This window comes from Meriones unguiculatus, chromosome 5 (genome assembly GCF_030254825.1).
Source record: "Meriones unguiculatus strain TT.TT164.6M chromosome 5, Bangor_MerUng_6.1, whole genome shotgun sequence".
NCBI classification, from domain to species: Eukaryota; Metazoa; Chordata; class Mammalia; order Rodentia; family Muridae; genus Meriones; species Meriones unguiculatus.
In genome coordinates, this window is record NC_083353.1 from 110,983,433 (window position 1) to 111,000,171 (window position 16,739).

Here is a 16,739-nt window from a genome sequence, read left to right on the forward strand (position 1 = left end):
TATTTTAAGGCTATAAATTATTTCACAGTTTTGTTTTGTTTGTTTGTTTGTTTAATTTTTTATTTTGTTTTTATTGTTACTATAGTATGGGACCCTGATTGGTCTGAAACTCAGAGCCTGGTAACTGGCCTGGAACTTACTGTGTAAATCGGGCTAGCCTCCAACTCACAGAGATCTGCCTGCCTGGGGTTAAAGTCATGTACCACTACTACTGACTTAGCTCCTTGATAGTTTTTAAGGACTGTCTTATCTATTTGTCCTTCCCTTTGGTAGAATGCTGACTTGGAGGCTTTAGGACAACTCTTTTTCAGGGTACACGATTTCTAGGTTTACCCAGAAAGTATTCTATAGTCGAGGGACAATAGTTTGGCATCAGAGGGAGTAAAAGTGAGTATATTACTTGTTGACCCTTTTAATATCTGAGCATTTTTATCTGTGTGTTTAGCTAACTCTTATTATCCTTGTACCTTAATGCATTATCCCATTATAGTGTTTCATAATAACAGTATATTATCATTTAAAATCATTGATGATGTATTTGTGCCTGAGTGTATGTATATGTACCGTATGCTTGCAGAAGCCAACAAAAACTAGAAGGTATTAGATTTCCTGGAACTGGAGTTATATAGGTTATTGTACTGTCATGTGGGTGTTGGTAACTGAACTTTGGTTTTCTACATGAGCAGAAAGCTCTTAACCATTGAGTTATCTTTCCAGTCCCCAATCTCTGTTACTATTTTAAAGATTGCATAGATTTATTTAGTTGTTTTTTGAAACAAGCGTTTCATATAGCCCAAGCTGGCTTCAAATTTGCTGTTGTAGCTGAGGTGGGTCTTGAACTCTGAGTGCTGGGATTATAGGCATGTACCACCACTTCCAGCATAAACTCATAGATTTCTTCTCTTTATTTTCCCAGATATATCAGTATAGCTTTCAAAACAAAATTTTCAGGTAACCATACCAGCTACATGAGAAATAACCTTTTACTAGAATGTAGGATAATAGTTTTAAAAACAATAGTCACATCATAACAATGGAATACTGAAACACCATGAATTTAGGAGGAAAATAGTCATTCATAGAAGCTTTATTATGTAACATAAATGGGAGGCACTTATCCATCATAAGATACTGCTTTTAATCTCATCTCCATAAAAATTAAATTTAGGGTTGTAATGGCAAAATGAGTTTTTACTCTGCAGAAAAGATTCTTCCATTGTCCTCTGAAGCAATGTCTTGAGGTTAAGAGGACTTACTGCCTTTGCAGAGGACCTAAGTTCATTTCCCAGCACCGACATGGCAGCTCAACCATCTGCAACTAGTTCCAGTTTGTACAATCCTCTGGCCTCCATGGACTGCACACGGTACACATGCAGACAGGCAGTTATAAAATACTTTAAGAACTTTTTTTTTTTTTTGCATCTAGTATGAAATTTATTAATTCATTTCTAATTGCATGTGTATTTCTGTTCTTCAACTTGTCTTGAGATATCTTATTAATTATTAAAAGAAGTTAATACTGGTTCCCTTATTAATTATTAAAAGAAAGTTTTCAGTAATTAATTCCTTGCCGGGCAATGGTGCCACACATTTTTAATCCTAAGCACTTGAGAGGCAGAGGCAGGCGAATCTCTATGAGTTTGAGGCCATGCTTGTCTGCAGAACCATGTCTAGGACAGCCAAGACTGCAAAGAAACCCTGTCTTAAAAAAACAAACAAAGAAGTGAATTCCTTGGGAGTCAAGTGGATACCTGAGTATGAGGCCAGCCTGGCCTCCAAAGTGAATTCCAGTCCATCCAGGGCTACGTAATTGAGACACTGTCTCAAAAGTAAATGAACTTTTTCTGTAAAAAAATTGAAATTAAATTCATTGAAGGGATTCAATTACAGAGCCAAGCATGACGGTGCATGCCTTTAATCCCAGCACTTAGAGGCAGAGGTAGGCGGATCTCTGTGGGTTTGAGACCAGTGTGGTTTACTACTTGAGTCCAGGACAGTCAGCATCATGTTACATAGAGAAACCCTGTCTTGAAAAACCAAGAGAGAGAGCCAATTACTTAATTTCAAACAAAAATTAACACTACTGAGGTGTCCCTTAATAGGACTAGTTCCTCCCTAGTGTACAAGGCCTGGGTTCCATTCCCTTTTCTGTATCAAAAGAAAAGAAAGTTATTTAAACATTATTAACTATGTTTCTCCAAGTATAAGTATATTGCCAGACTCCATGAAAAAATTAAAATTTTGTGTGAATCTACTTTTTCCAGAGCGGCAACAACTATGCTTACTTGGAGCAGCTTGAGAGCTTATCTGCCAAAGGACGCCCTATCCCTGTGCGTCTGGATGCATTGCCTCAAGTGGAATCACAGGTAGCAGCAGCACGGGCCTGGAGAGAGCGGACTGGGCGCACCTTCCTTAAGAAGAATTCTAGCCACACCTTGTTACAGGTGAGGAGTAGTGTGTGTGTGTGTGTGTGTGTGTGTGTGTGTGTGTGTGTGTGTTTTAGTACTGTCAGGGAAATTAATAAAACAGTACCTGTGAGGTGTTAATGAAAGGGTTTTTTCTGTTAATTTAGTCCTCATTATAACTAAGTTCTATTAGGTAGTATCAGATGTTGAATTGAAACCTGGAGTTTTAGGCAAACTTTTCATTAATCTGTGCTTGTATCTTAATCTCTATCAATAGACTCTATTGAAGAATGTTGTCCCTCAGAGACAAATTTAATTCTTTTTATCTTGAGCAATCGAACACAGTAGTTAAAGAGGATAGACTTTGGAATTTCAAACTTGGTCCTTGGAGAGGTTGTCCCTTGTTTGAGTCTGTTTCTCTTAGCACTGAAGTCTGGGAAGTAATACCTGCTGTGTCCAGTTCTTGTGCAAATTTAATTAGATAACATACTTGGTTCCTGGTGTGGTGGCTGAGGGGGGAGGATCGCTACAAATTATAGGCCAGCCTGAGCTACAGAGTAAGATCCTGCCTCTAAATAATAAAGACAAGGTAATAGGTACCTTGGACATGGTGAGTGTTATTTTGCTCTCAAGGGTTGGGTAGCTTTTTGTTTTTAAACAATGAGTTATATTTAAAATCTTGCAGGTGCTGAGTCCACGAACTGACATTGGCGTATATGGGAGTGGTAAAAATAGGAGGAAAAAAGTAAAAGAAATAGTAGAAAAAGAAAAGGAGAAGGACCTAGACCTTGAGCCTCTGAGTGACTTAGAAGAAGGACTAGAGGAGACCAGAGATACAGCCATGGTGGTAAGAAACTAAGCGACGGGCTTGAATTTGCTTTCTGAATGTAAAATTCTGTGAAGATGTTAGCAGGTTTTTAAGCACTTTATGTGTGTGAGAAAGACAGATCACAAAAAGTTGGCTGTTTGTTAACTCTTCCCAAAAGGATTTTTTGATGATGATGTGTTTTTGTTTTTTCTTTGCATGTCGTGGGGAGCTGTTGTTGGGAATTGAACCTAGGACCTCATGTATGGTCAAATGCTGCTTCACTGAGTTATATCCTCAAGCGCCACATTTATGCCTTATTGTTCTTCTAATACTTATAAAATACTCCATCGAAGAAGTCCATACTTTACTAAGTAGTTTTGTGGTAGTTGGTAGTAAATGTTGGTCTCTTGATGGCTGCAGTATGGTACTGTTGAGCTTAGCCCTTGCCCGAACCGTAGTTATTCAGTGTTAAGTATTTTGCTTGTTACTAAGCCTTTTTCTATTATAGGTAGCAGTGAATTTCTTTTCTTTCTTTTTTGTTTGTTTGTTTTTTGGAGATAGGATTTCTCTGTGTAGCTGTCCTGGACTCGCCTTGTAGACCATGCCTCCCTCAAACTCATAGAGATCCGCTGCCTCTGCTTCCCTTAGTTCTGGGATCACAGGCATGCACCACCATGCCCAACCATAATGAATTTCTTTGTAGGACCTCTTCCTTTTTCCTTCTCAAATAATTATGATTTAATTGTGGCAGAAATATTTAAAGTCATTTTTTTATGATCTTGAAATAATACTTTACATTATTACTATATGGGTGAAAGCTACTCTTAAATGCACTTTTAAAATTAGGTTTTTGTTTTTTGTTTTTTAAGATCAGTTTTCATTTCTAGGAAAACTGAATGAAAGTCACGGGTATTTTCCATGAATCCTCTGCCCATTTCTTTTTTTTAAATACTTTTCGTAGTCTTGACCTGTAGGAATGGAATTGCTGAGTTAGAATTAGTAGCATTTTATGGTTCTTAATACATTATCATAGTTTTCAAAGAAACTACCAGCTTATTGATAAATTATTTTAAAAACTGTCACCAGAGGGTGGTGGCATAGGACTTTAATCCCATCACTTGTGAGGCAGAGGCAGGCCAGCCTGGTCTATAGAGTAAGTTCCAGGAAGGCTAAGGCTACATGGAGAAATCCTGTCTTTAAAAAGTCTTCATACCATTCTCTTACTAGTATCCAACTGAGTGAGTGATCAGAAAAATATTTGTGGTGTTTCTTAAACACATAGCCCAATGAGAATGGGATTGTTAGGAGCCTGAGAAGTAGAGTGAAAATAAAGATTAGTTTGGGAAATAAATAATTGAAAGGGGTTGTATACATGCAACAAGGTAAATATGTTCTGTATAACTCAATAAGATTCTGTCTCCAAGTAATCCAAATTTTAGACCAGGGAAATGATCTTTGGTTAGAGTCTCTGACTGAGACTGAGTCTCAGTCTTGTCAGAAAGTAGAACTGGAGATTATTTCAAAATTCTTTCAGATATACAAATAATTTAAAAAGAAAATGTGCTGGTGGTATATGTCATCTTTAATTTTTATTCTTATTTACTGGGTTAAAATGAGTTTTATAATGTTTGGTCTGAATAGATAAACATTCCCTGGGGAATGGGATTCCATCAGTCACTGTTTATGTTGTGGTGGGTATTAGATTAGACACTTTGCTGTATTATGGTATTTAATCCTTAAAACAGTAAAATGTGGTTAGAATTCCTGCACTTTTCAGAAAACTGAAATCCAGAAAAGTTGTGCTACAGATCAATAGTCTAAAAGTTTAATAGCTGTGCTTGGTTCCTAGGGTGCTTGATTTCAAGAAATACCTTCTTTTATACTGTGCCCTACATTTCATTATGTTGAAGGGGGTTGTATGCATACAACAAAGTATATATACACTATATAACTCAATGAGGTTCTATCTCCAAGTAATCCAAATTTGAGACCAGGGAAAAATGGTATTTTGTTTGGGTCTCTGCCTAGTAATGTTTGGGTAGAAACTGGAAGAATAACTCACATTTCAGGAAATTGCCACTGGTGTTCTTTTTAAGTACAGGCAGTACTTAGTTATTATGATGCTGGAACTTAGCATCCTTCAGCTTAAGCATTTGCTATTTTGTGGGTATTCTAGAATGACTCCTTTTAATTAAATGTTTGTTGTATACAGGTGGCAGTTTTCAAAGAACGGGAGCAAAAGGAGATTGAAGCCATGCATTCCCTCAGAGCAGCCAATCTAGCCAAGATGACAATTGTGGATCGTATAGAAGAAGTGAAATTTTGTATTTGCCGAAAGACAGCCAGTGGGTTTATGCTACAGTGTGAGCTCTGCAAAGACTGGTTCCATAACAGCTGTGTTCCCCTTCCTAAATCAAGTTCCCAGAAAAAGGGATCCAGCTGGCAGGCTAAAGATGTAAAGTTCCTTTGCCCTCTTTGCATGAGATCTCGAAGGCCCAGGCTAGAGACTATTTTGTCACTTCTGGTATCCCTTCAGAAGTTGCCAGTACGGTTGCCCGAAGGAGAGGCACTGCAGTGTTTGACAGAACGTGCCATGAGTTGGCAAGATAGAGCACGGCAAGCCTTAGCCACAGATGAACTGTCCTCTGCCCTGGCCAAACTCTCTGTGTTAAGCCAGCGTATGGTGGAACAAGCAGCTCGAGAAAAAACAGAAAAGATTATCAGTGCAGAACTCCAAAAAGCAGCTGCCAATCCGGACTTACAGGTCAGCTTCTGATTTACCTTCATGTGGTAGTATTTGTCAGTGTGTTTGTAGTAAATTAAATGTCTTTAACTTATTGACTTACCTTTATCCATGACATCTTCCTTCTGCATACACAGCTTTGCTTTGCTTTTCTTTCAGTAAAAATTCAAGTCATTTTAAGTGAAATATTATCTGAAAATATTCAGGTAGACTGTAGCACATTTGTTTTCTGCTGTTGAAGTCTTTTAGCTGCTTTTTAAGTAAGTTATATTTTGTTAGTGTTAAGCATATATTAATTACCTATGTTTGTTTAGTCTGTTCGTCTTTGTTGTTCAGGGACACTTACCTAGTTTCCAGCAGTCTGCTTTTAACCGAGTGGTGAGCAGTGTATCATCTTCCCCACGACAAACAGTGGACTATGATGATGAAGAAACAGATTCTGATGAAGATATTCGGGAGACATATGGCTATGACATGAAGGTAATTACAGGGACAGGCCAGGGATACGTATCTGCTGAGTTCCCTTTCAAAAACTGCTAACCATTGGTATTTGAGGACTAAGGGTAGAAGAGAAGAGTTATATATTTGTCTTCCAAGTGTGGTGATAGCAGTTTTTCAAAACTTATAGAAAAACAAAACAAAACTGAAACTTCAAAAAAATAACTTATATTTGTGGTGAGGTGCCCCTGCCATTCGATTATGAGGGCAGAGGACAACTTGGCAGTCAGTTTTCTTCTTCCACCATGTGGCTTCAGGTATCCTACCCAAGTGATCAGTCTTGTAGTAGCACCTTTTCCTCCTGAGCCATCTTGCCCATCCCAAATTTTTTTACATGGATTTTTTTTCCTCACTACTAACAAAAAATATCTGTGTGATTACATTTTAAGAATCCCAGCCAGGCAGTGGTGGCTCATGCCTTTAATCCTAGCACTCAGGAGGCAAAGGCAGGTGGATCTCTAAGTTCCAAGACAGCCAGGGCTATGCAGAGAAACCCTGTCTCAAAAACAAAACAAAAAAATTCCAACTAGATGTAGTGGTCCAGACCTTTAATCCCAATTCAGGGAGGCAGAGACAGGTGGATTCCTGAGTTCAAGGTCAGCGTAGTCTACAGTGTTCCAGGATAGCCAGAGCTACACAGAAAAACCCTCTCTCAGGGTGAAAGGAAGGAAAGAATAAATGAATAGGTGAATTAACCCATCCCAAGGTCTGGAAAGAAGGCTCTGCAGTTGGGAGCTGCCTGCTCTTCCAGAGGACCTGTGTTCTGTTCCCAGCACCCACATGGCAGCTCACCAACTGCCTGTAACTGCAGAAGATCCAACACCCTCATACAAATATACAGACAGGCAAAACACCAGTGCGCACCTTTCCAGTCTTGCTAGGCATTTAGCACACCTTCTATCCCAGCAGTTGGGAGGCAAAGGTAGGCCTGGGGTACATAGTGAGTTCTAGGCCAGAAACCCTGCTTAGTGAAACCTGTGTAGCCAGTCAAAAACTATCCCATCCAAAATCTACTGTTTCTGCTTTTTTCTCTCTCTACTGTGTAGTGTAATGGGTGGGGAAGGGATTGGTGTACCATCCTATCATAAAGACTTGAAAATTCATGTCCTGGAAAATATTTTTCTTACGATAAAAATAGATGCATGGGATATTTTAATGAAGTAATTTTTAGTTATATAAATTAAAGACTTAAGAGAAATTGAAATTTGAATTTTGTTCAGATAAGCCAATGAAGAATTGTCGACATGTGTTCATTTTGATGTTGGTGTTTTAGTCTTGAACATTTTCCCGTAGAGCAAGTATTTACTGTATAATGAAGTGGGGTCTCCCTTTGTTGCTAAGAAAGGCCTTCAACTCCTGGCCTTGGATGATTCTTCTGCCATAATCTCCTGGGAAGTTAAAATTATGGGCATGTCCTACTGCCTGTAATAACAGTTTTATTTGTAAATTTGTTTGTATTGACTCCATTCTTTATTTTTTATAATATTCCCCATAACACCATGAATCCATACTTAAAATACTTTGAACATAATATTTCTGCTTGAAACCGCCTCATATTTTTAGGAAGAAAGATAGGTACTTACATTGTAAGATAAAATCAGTCATTTGCTCTTAGTTACTACTATAACATTTAATGTCGAAACTGTCAATGTATTTTGTTTTAATTAACTAATTTTTTTATGCAGCCTGTTGGTACCACCAGCAAAATACCTTGAACAGCACCAAGGAAAAGTTCCTTAGAGAAAAGTCTCTAATGGATCCCTTGGAGTTGTACAGGGATAAGCTGTTCTCTATTCCTTCGCCGTTCATCCTCACCTCTGATTATTTCCTTTAAGGCATATTGTTTGCCTTTATCAAAATCCTACATGTCACGGTTTGTATTTTCAAATGTTTTAGGAAAAGGGAAGTTAAGCACTCAAATCTTTCACATGTTGTTTTTCACCCGGTTAGCTTGCAAACTCATAGGAGACTGGATTTGTCTGAACGTTTTGTTCCATTTAACGTCAGATCTGCAGTAATGGGTTTGTTTGTAAAACACTTAGTGAGAGGCCGTTCTACATGTGTTGCAGATTTGCCACTAGTGGGGCCAGACTGTAGTTTTCCTTCTTGAGTATAGCTGTTGTGTAACAGGGGTGAAGTAGAATCTCAAGGTAGGTTTTGGTTTGTTTGTTTGTATTGCTTTGTTCTGTTTTTTTTTTTTTTTTTTTTTTTTTTGAGGCAGGGTTTCCCTGTGTAGCCTTGGCTGGCCTGGAACTTACTCTGTAGATCAGACTGGCCTCGAATTCACAGAGATCCACCTACCTCTACCTCCCAAGTGCAGGGATTTAAAGGCTTGCATTACCACTGCCTGGCTTCAGTGTAGTTTTAATTGGTATTTCTCTAATAGCTAAATATGTTAGAACATTTTTTTTCATGAATTTATTAATCTTTGGACGTTTTTGAAACTGTTTATTAAGTTCATCTAGCTATTGATTGATGGATTGCTTCTTTGGGTAATCGTGTTTAGAGTTCTTCATATATTCTGCATTGTAGTCCTCTCAGATATATAGCTGACAGCGATTTTCTCCGCCTCTCTGTTGTCTCCTTTCTTGTGCACAGACCTTTTAATTTCAGGCAATCACTACTTGGTATTATTTTCTAGGCGATTAGAGACCTGTTTTAAAATGTTTACCTCTGCCTATGTCATGACGTGTTTCCCTCTAGTAGAGTCAAAGTTTCATGTCTTACATTAGAGTCTTTCATTCATTTTGACTTTTTTCTTCAATGTTTGTTTTTGGCACCTTTGTCAGAAATCAGAAGGCTGTAGCTGTGTGGGTCTGCTGGGTCCTGTATTGTAATCTGTTAGTCTGTCTCTTTTTGTGCCAGTACTGTGGTACTTTGATTACTTTGGCTTTTTAAAATAGTTTGAATTCAGGTATGTTGCTTCTTTTGCTCAGAAATACTTTGACTGTTTGGGAGCTTTTTTTTATTTCTGTGAAGGGTGCCTTTGGATTGCATTGAATCTGTATATCTCTTGGTAATTTTCACAATATTCTGTTGATTCATAAAATAAGAAGTCACTTTGTCTAGTGTCTTATTTAATTTTCAGTGTATACTTTTTTCACAGCATATTTGTTATTTGGATTATAGAAAAGGTAGTGATTTTCATATTTTGCTGTGTGTGCGTGGGTGTGCGTGTGCGCGCGTGCAGATATACATAAAGGCCAAAAGTTGATAGGTTCCTTAGTTGCTTTCCATGTTTTGTTTGCATGTGAGTTTGTGTGTGTTGTATGTGTATTTACCTATATATGAGTGAGAATGTGCACATGCGCACACATTTTATTTAGAAGTCTGAAGTTAATGTTGGATGTGTTTTTCCAGGCCACCTTCCTGTCTATTTGTTGGTACAGGATCTCTTGCTGAATCTAGAATGCTCAGATTCCATATAGTTACTTTGCCTCAAAGATCTTGTCTTCCTCCTGAACACAGATGGTTGCCTCACCTGCTCAGGTTTTTCATTCAAAACTCTGGTCATCACACTTTTGCAGCAAGTACCACCAGGCCATCTCCAAAACCTGGGGCCAGAAAGTACCAGTGCTTTTCTGTCTCTACCTCCCCAGTTCTTAGATTACAGGTGTGCTACCATGTCTGGCTTTGTTTTTCTGCCTAGGTGCTGGGATCAGATTCAACGTTTTTATTTGTGCAGTAACAAGATTTTTTTGTTGATTCAGAAAAATCAGTAGCTTCAGGTGGGGAGATGGGTTAGTCATTAAAGTATTTACAAAGTCTAAAATTTTCTTTCATTTTATTTATTTTCACTTTTTATATTTATTAGCACTTTATCTGCAGTGAATCATATGTGCAGTTGCCACTCACAGAGGCCAGAACAGGGTGTCAGATCCCCTACACCTAGAGTTACAGACAGTTAAACAAGCTACCATGTGTATGTTGGGAATCAAACCCCAGTCTTCTGCAAGAGCAGAGCAGCAAGTGATTTTAACCACTGAACTTTCATAGTGTTGTCTTGTGTGTGGCTATGTGTGAGTGTGTGAGCACGTGTGTAGATCCCACAAAGTCAACCATGAGTATGGCTTCTTAAGAAACCATCAGCCTTATTGTAAGTTTTTTTAAATCACATTTGTTTTAATGCACATATTCATTAATACCATGGCACATGTATGGAGGTCATAGGACAACTTTTGGAAATTAGTTCTTTGCTTCTACTACATGGGTATTGGGGATGAAACTTCGGTCATCGTGTTTAACAGCAAGTACCCTTTCCAGCTGAGCTATCCTGCTGTCCTACCTTGTTGCATTCTGTTCCTTTCCTTTACATTTTTGTTGTTGAGAGAGGCTTTGGGGGGGGGTGTTTTTATTTGTTTGTTTGTTTGTTTATCTAACTTTGTTTATTTATTTTGGTTTTTCGAGGCGCAGTTTCTCTGTGTAGTTTTGGCTGTCCTGGACTCCCTTTGTAGAGCAGGCTGGCCTCAAACTCACAGAGACCCACCTGCCTCTGCCTGGCTGAGATAGGGTTTTACTGTGTAGTCCTAGCTAGCCTGGAACTCCATATCTAGACTAGGCTAGCCTCAAACTTAGCAAAGATAAATCCACCTATCACCTGCCTCTTCTGATTTTATTTGAGGTTTTCTTAGTGAGCAGTACTCTCTTGATACCTCAATGCCCAGACAGGAGAAGACAAACCTCTGTGATTAGACAAATCAGACATAGAAATTGTTAGCAACTAAAGCCAGTTACTACCACCACAGAAAAGAAAATGACCAGAATTTCCTAACCTTTGAAGTTAAGTTATTATGTAAGTTAAAGTGATAGTGAAAAGTAAGTAAGCTATGGAGAATTCCTTGGAGAATCATCTGAGAACTAACTAGAACTGTCAGAAATGTATAATTTGTATGGTGCCATTCAAGTTCCTCATTCTGTTACATTGGGGAGGTTGTTAAAATTATAGGTTTGAAAACCTTCCAAAAGGCTTAAATTGCCTGTCTTAAAAATGTCACATTTAAACTTTCTTTTTCTTAAGTCCATTTTGTATTTCTGTTAAAAGGTCAAGAATTACTAACGTGGAACTGGAGAGATGGTTCAGTGGTTAAGACCACATACTTCTCTTGCAGAAGACCTCAGTTTGTTCCTCAGCACCCCCATGGGATAGCTCACACCCAGCTCCAGAGAGAGCCAATATTTTTTACCTCAGTGGGTACCTGTACTCACATGTACAGACACACACATGCACACATAATTAAATAAATTTTTTAAAAGATTCTTATTCATATGGATGTTTTTATGGGTGATAGATTCTAGGAGGTAGATTATTCAGTAGTATTTTTGTAGGCTCATCTTTGTAGATTATATTTTGCTTGACTTTCCCTTTTGGGCTCAAGTCATTAAAGCTTTTTTTGGTGTGTGTGTGGGGTGCCCAATTGATATTTTATGTATTATTTAATGTTATTGTTAATTCTAATGTCATTTTTTATTGTTTATTATTATTAGTTACATTTTATTAACTCTGTATCCCTGCTGTATCCTGCTCCCTTATTCCCTCCCAATCCCACCCTCCCTCCCTCATCTCCTCCCTGCCCCTTTCCAAGTCCACAGATTGGGGAGGACCTCCTCCCCCTTTCATTTGGCCCTGTTTTATCAGTTATCTTCAGGGCTGGCTTCAAAATCCTCCTCTGTGGCCTAGCATAATGTCATGTTTTTAACTGAAAACTTATATTAGAAGTTTTTAACCTGAAAACCTTAACGTATAGCCTTTTTGTAGGTTTAAGTGGCTATAATTCTCATAACTTCTCTTTGTTCTTTAGGATACAGCCAGTGTGAAGTCCTCTAGCAGCTTGGAACCTAATCTCTTTTGTGATGAAGAGATTCCCATAAAGTCTGAGGAAGTGGTGACTCACATGTGGATGACACCTTCATTCTGTGCAGAGCATGCATACTCTACTGCTTCTAAGAGTTACCCTCAAGGTATTAATCACCCTGGAAAAAGTATAGAATCTGGGCATGGCAGTACATGCTTGTAATCTAAGCACTTGGGAGGTGCAGGCAGGAGAGCTCCGAAGTTCAAGTTAGATAGCAAGTTTGAGGCCAGCCTGGGCTACATGAGCCCTTGTCTTTATAAAAACAGACGTAGGACTGGAAGATGGTTCAGCACCAGCCATGCAAGTCTGACAACCTAAGTTTGATTTCCAGAACCCCCATAAAAATACAAGATGCAGTGGCATGCATTTGTACTCCTAGTGCTGGTGCAGAAGACTGCAAAAATCTCAGGCGAGCTAATTCACAGTAAGCAGTACAACAGGAGAAACAACTGGTCCCTCAACAAGGACTCGAAACATGCTGTGGCACATATATACCTGTACTCCCATGCATACACACATAAGATAAACAGAAAACCTAATTGGTTGGCGATTTAGGTCAGTAGTAGAATGTTTGCCCAGCAAGTACAAGGCTTAGTCCTAAGCCCTGGGGGAGGCGCCGGGACAAAATACTATTATATATTTGGAAAGTAAGGTGAAACAGATAGAAAAGACATCACTTACTAAGAGAACTTGAAAACACTGTTGTGGTTGGGAAAAGCCGGAATCTCTTTTCCTTTTCTGCCATTAGATGATAACCTGCAAAGGTAATAGAATTATAAAATCCTAACTAGGAAAATTTTATAAATCATATGATCATGTGTTAGATTTGTATGGAATCTCTGTCAGACCTTCTGTACCAGCTGTAAAAAACTCACTGCTGCTTAAGACTGTTCATACTGGGCTTGGATTTTTTTTTATTTTGTGGAGTTTTTGTTTTGTTTTTATGTTTAGTTTTTTGTTTTGATTTTTTAATGTGTCTGAGTGTTCTGTCTGCTTGTATGAATCTACACCATGTGCTTGCTTAGTGCCTGATGAAGAGGGCATTCGATCCCCTGGAACTGTAGTTACCAGTAGTTGTAAGTTAAAATGTGATGGGGATCAAACCTATGTCTTCTGCAAGAGCAACAAATGTTCTTAACCACTGAGTAATCTCTCAAGTCCCAGGTTTTGGTATTCTTGATTGTCAGGAAGTTTTCTTTTGGTGAATGCTTTCTCAGTGATGCTCTCTTTTCTTCCACCCAGAGAAAATATGTACTACTTTATTCACTCCTGGAAAATGACATTATATTCTTTATGATAAACTTTCAGGATTTTATGGACCATTATGTTATTGTCTGTTCATTAGGAAGATAAGTGTTTATTTCTGTAGGGTAGCTATCTACTTAATTTTTCTGTATCATATAAAATAGAGATAACATGAGTTGTGGACATCTGCAATAACCAAGATAAAGAGATAGTTTTGGTCTTTGGATTTTGAGGGGGCAGGTGTTTTGGTTTTGGTGGTTTTGGTTTGGTTTGGTTTTTGAGACAGGGTTTCTCTGTATAGCCTTGACTGTCCTAGACTTGGCTCTGTAGACCAGGCTGTCCTCAAACTCAGAGATCCAGAGAACCTGCCTCTGCCTCCTGAGTGCTAAGATTAAAGATGTATATGTGATATTTTTTTTTCCCTCTAAAGCAAAAACATACAGAACATACAGAAAAAAAATACAGAAAAACCCTTTTTTTGTACTAATGTAATAAATCCAGTTATCTAAATTTACTACAGAGAGAAGTAAATTTTTTTTTCTTAACCATTTACTTTCAAAACATTTGTCTACCATTTTCACTTCTTTGCTTTGTTTCTTAATGTCTTGGGGGAAAGGTTCTAGCACACCAAGAAAGCAGCCTCGGAAGAGCCCTTTGGTTCCCAGAAGTTTGGAGCCTCCAGTATTGGAATTGTCACCTGGAGCAAAAGCCCAGTTGGAAGAACTCATGATGGTTGGAGACCTTCTAGAAGTGTCTTTGGATGAGACACAACACATATGGCGGATTTTGCAGGCCACACATCCACCCTCGGAGGACAGATTCTTACATATCATGGAGGTATGGACTTCATACCAACTTCATTATTGATTTTAAAATGTCCCTGTTCCTTTGTAGAGCCACAAATACTGGCAAATGGGTGACTGAGTGGGCAATAGTTTGGCAGTTCTGTTCTCTCATACTTGTTTCCTTGTTTTCTTTTTGTATTTTTATGTAATAATTTTTTTCTTTTCTTTTTGTTTTGTTTTTGTTTGTTTTGTTTTATTTATTTAGAAACAAGGTTTCTGTGTATTCTGCCTGTCCTGGAACTCACTCAGTAGTCTGGGCTGGCCTCAAACTTACAGAAATACACCTGCCTCTGCCTCCTGAGTGCTGGGATTAAAGGCATGCATCACCACTGCCTGCCCCAATAATTCTTCCTTTATTTCTGCTTGAAAGTAGGAAGAATTAGGGGCTGAAGAGATGGCTCATCAGTTAAGAGCACTGGCTGTTCTTCCAGAGGACCTGGGTTCAATTCCCAGCACCTACATGGCAGCTCAGAACTGTCTGTAACGCTGGTTTCAGGGCATCTGACACCCTCACATATACATACATTCAGGCAGAACACCAATGTACATAAAATAAAAATAAATAATAAAGTATTTTTAAAAAGAAAGAAGGAAGGAAGAATTTTAAAAAACAGTTTATCCGAGTGTCATGGTACAGGCTTATAATCCTAAAACAAGTGAAGTAGAGGCAAAAAGATCAGGCTTTCAAAGTCTTCCTAGGCTACTTTGAGGCTAGGCTAAGCTACAGAAGCCGTTGTTTCAGAAACAAATAAACAAAAAGATCAACTGTTTAGGGGCTGGAGAGGTGTTGAGAGCATATATATGCTTGCCAGGGTCCAGCCCCAGGTAAGGTCAGGGCCTGAAGAAGGGTGGATGTAAGACTGGCAAGGAAGGAATGAGTCAGGCACAGGAATGGGGAGAGTTTTACATCCTGACTGACTGGCAGTCTGGGTGGTGCTTTATTTATACAGAATTTAGTAGGCAGGGATAGATGCGTGCTATTCCAGAACATAGGTCATATCTTTTTTTTCCCCTGGACATGTGTTTTAACTGATGCATGACAGAATTATCTTTTATAATCAGTCTCCTTCATCAGTCTCACAACCCAACTTTTAACATTATTGCCGTTTCAAGGGCATATTTTGCCAAAGCATGACAGCCTATTCTCTGGCTGGTAGCCCTTGTACTAGACAGAAAACATCCAAGCCAAGCTTAAGCTGATTGTCATGTCCTAAGCAGTGTATTATCAGCTTTTTTTATCAGTGCTAATTGTCATTACGCTCAGGAAAAGTCTTCAGGCCAAAGCTGTTACAGTTATTACTTAATTTCTGCCATAATACAACGTTTATATTTTCTGTTTTGTAGAATTTATTTACATATCTAATCTTGGTATTTTTTATTCCTCAGTTATATGACACCACAGGGGCCCTGTATAAGTTAACATTTCTAAGAAAGAGAGGTCTTAATATTTTGTTCTTTTATCATTTATCCATATATTCTATGTCCACCTGTAGGAGGAAGGGGCTTGTAATTTGATCTACTGCCAACTTCTCTACTTTACCGGATATTGTGTGCTTTGTTTTTATCTTTTTCCTGATTAAGTACAGGAGCAGATGTGCCAAGAGTATCTTTGCGTCAGAGCCCCGTAAGGAGGTCTCTGGCTTAATTATTTGAGTCACAATCTCCAGGTCGTAAGGAGGACCTTTAAGTAGGGCCAGATAAGGATATCTCCCTAAAAGCAGAAGTCTTACTGTCAGGACATTCCTGGGGAAGCTAGAAGTGCTCCTGGGCTGAGGCGTAAATGGTTCATAAGAAAATTTCCATCAATCCAGTATCTCCAAGTTGTACAAATAATAAAGGACCCCCAAACCAAAAGAGTGGGAGATGGCACCAGAGTGACTGCATCATTAGGTTCAGCTTTGATGGATCTTTGTCAAACACATGTGCACGTGCGTAGGCACGCGCGCACACACACACTCACACACTCACACACACACACACACACACACACTCGAAGGGAGAAAAGGCAAGGGGGTGGTTAAGTAGAACCAGATGAATTAGAAGGGAGAGTTCACAGTCATGTCACTACATTTATGTTAACAGTTTATGTTTCTTTTTTTGTTGTTTTGTTTTGTTTTTTCCAGACAGGGTTTCTTTGTGTGGCCTTTGCTGCCCTGGACTCACGTTGTAGACCAGACTGGTCTCCAACTCACAGAGATCCATCTGCTTCTGCCTCCCTCAGTGCTGGGATTCCAGGTGTGCACCAACACACCCAGCTTCAGTTCATATTTCATAATGGTGTTTTCGTGTCTATAATGCCCTTTGATCGGGCTAGGGTTACAGGCATGAACGTCCATTTCTGAT

At 38.8% G+C, this 16,739-nt stretch overlaps 1 protein-coding gene across 1 annotated transcript in view; it reads left to right on the plus strand.

Annotated features, from left to right (window-relative positions):
* Kdm5a (lysine demethylase 5A) overlaps nucleotides 1-16,739 on the plus strand; it is an 85,600-nt gene that overhangs the window by 57,272 nt on the left and 11,589 nt on the right. The window contains exons 21-26 of the mRNA XM_021632606.2: nucleotides 2,265-2,444; nucleotides 3,091-3,252; nucleotides 5,426-5,977; nucleotides 6,293-6,436; nucleotides 12,253-12,412; nucleotides 14,168-14,388. Of these exons, the coding sequence (XP_021488281.1) occupies nucleotides 2,265-2,444; nucleotides 3,091-3,252; nucleotides 5,426-5,977; nucleotides 6,293-6,436; nucleotides 12,253-12,412; nucleotides 14,168-14,388 (1,419 nt within the window). The remainder of the gene's footprint in view (nucleotides 1-2,264; nucleotides 2,445-3,090; nucleotides 3,253-5,425; nucleotides 5,978-6,292; nucleotides 6,437-12,252; nucleotides 12,413-14,167; nucleotides 14,389-16,739) is intronic.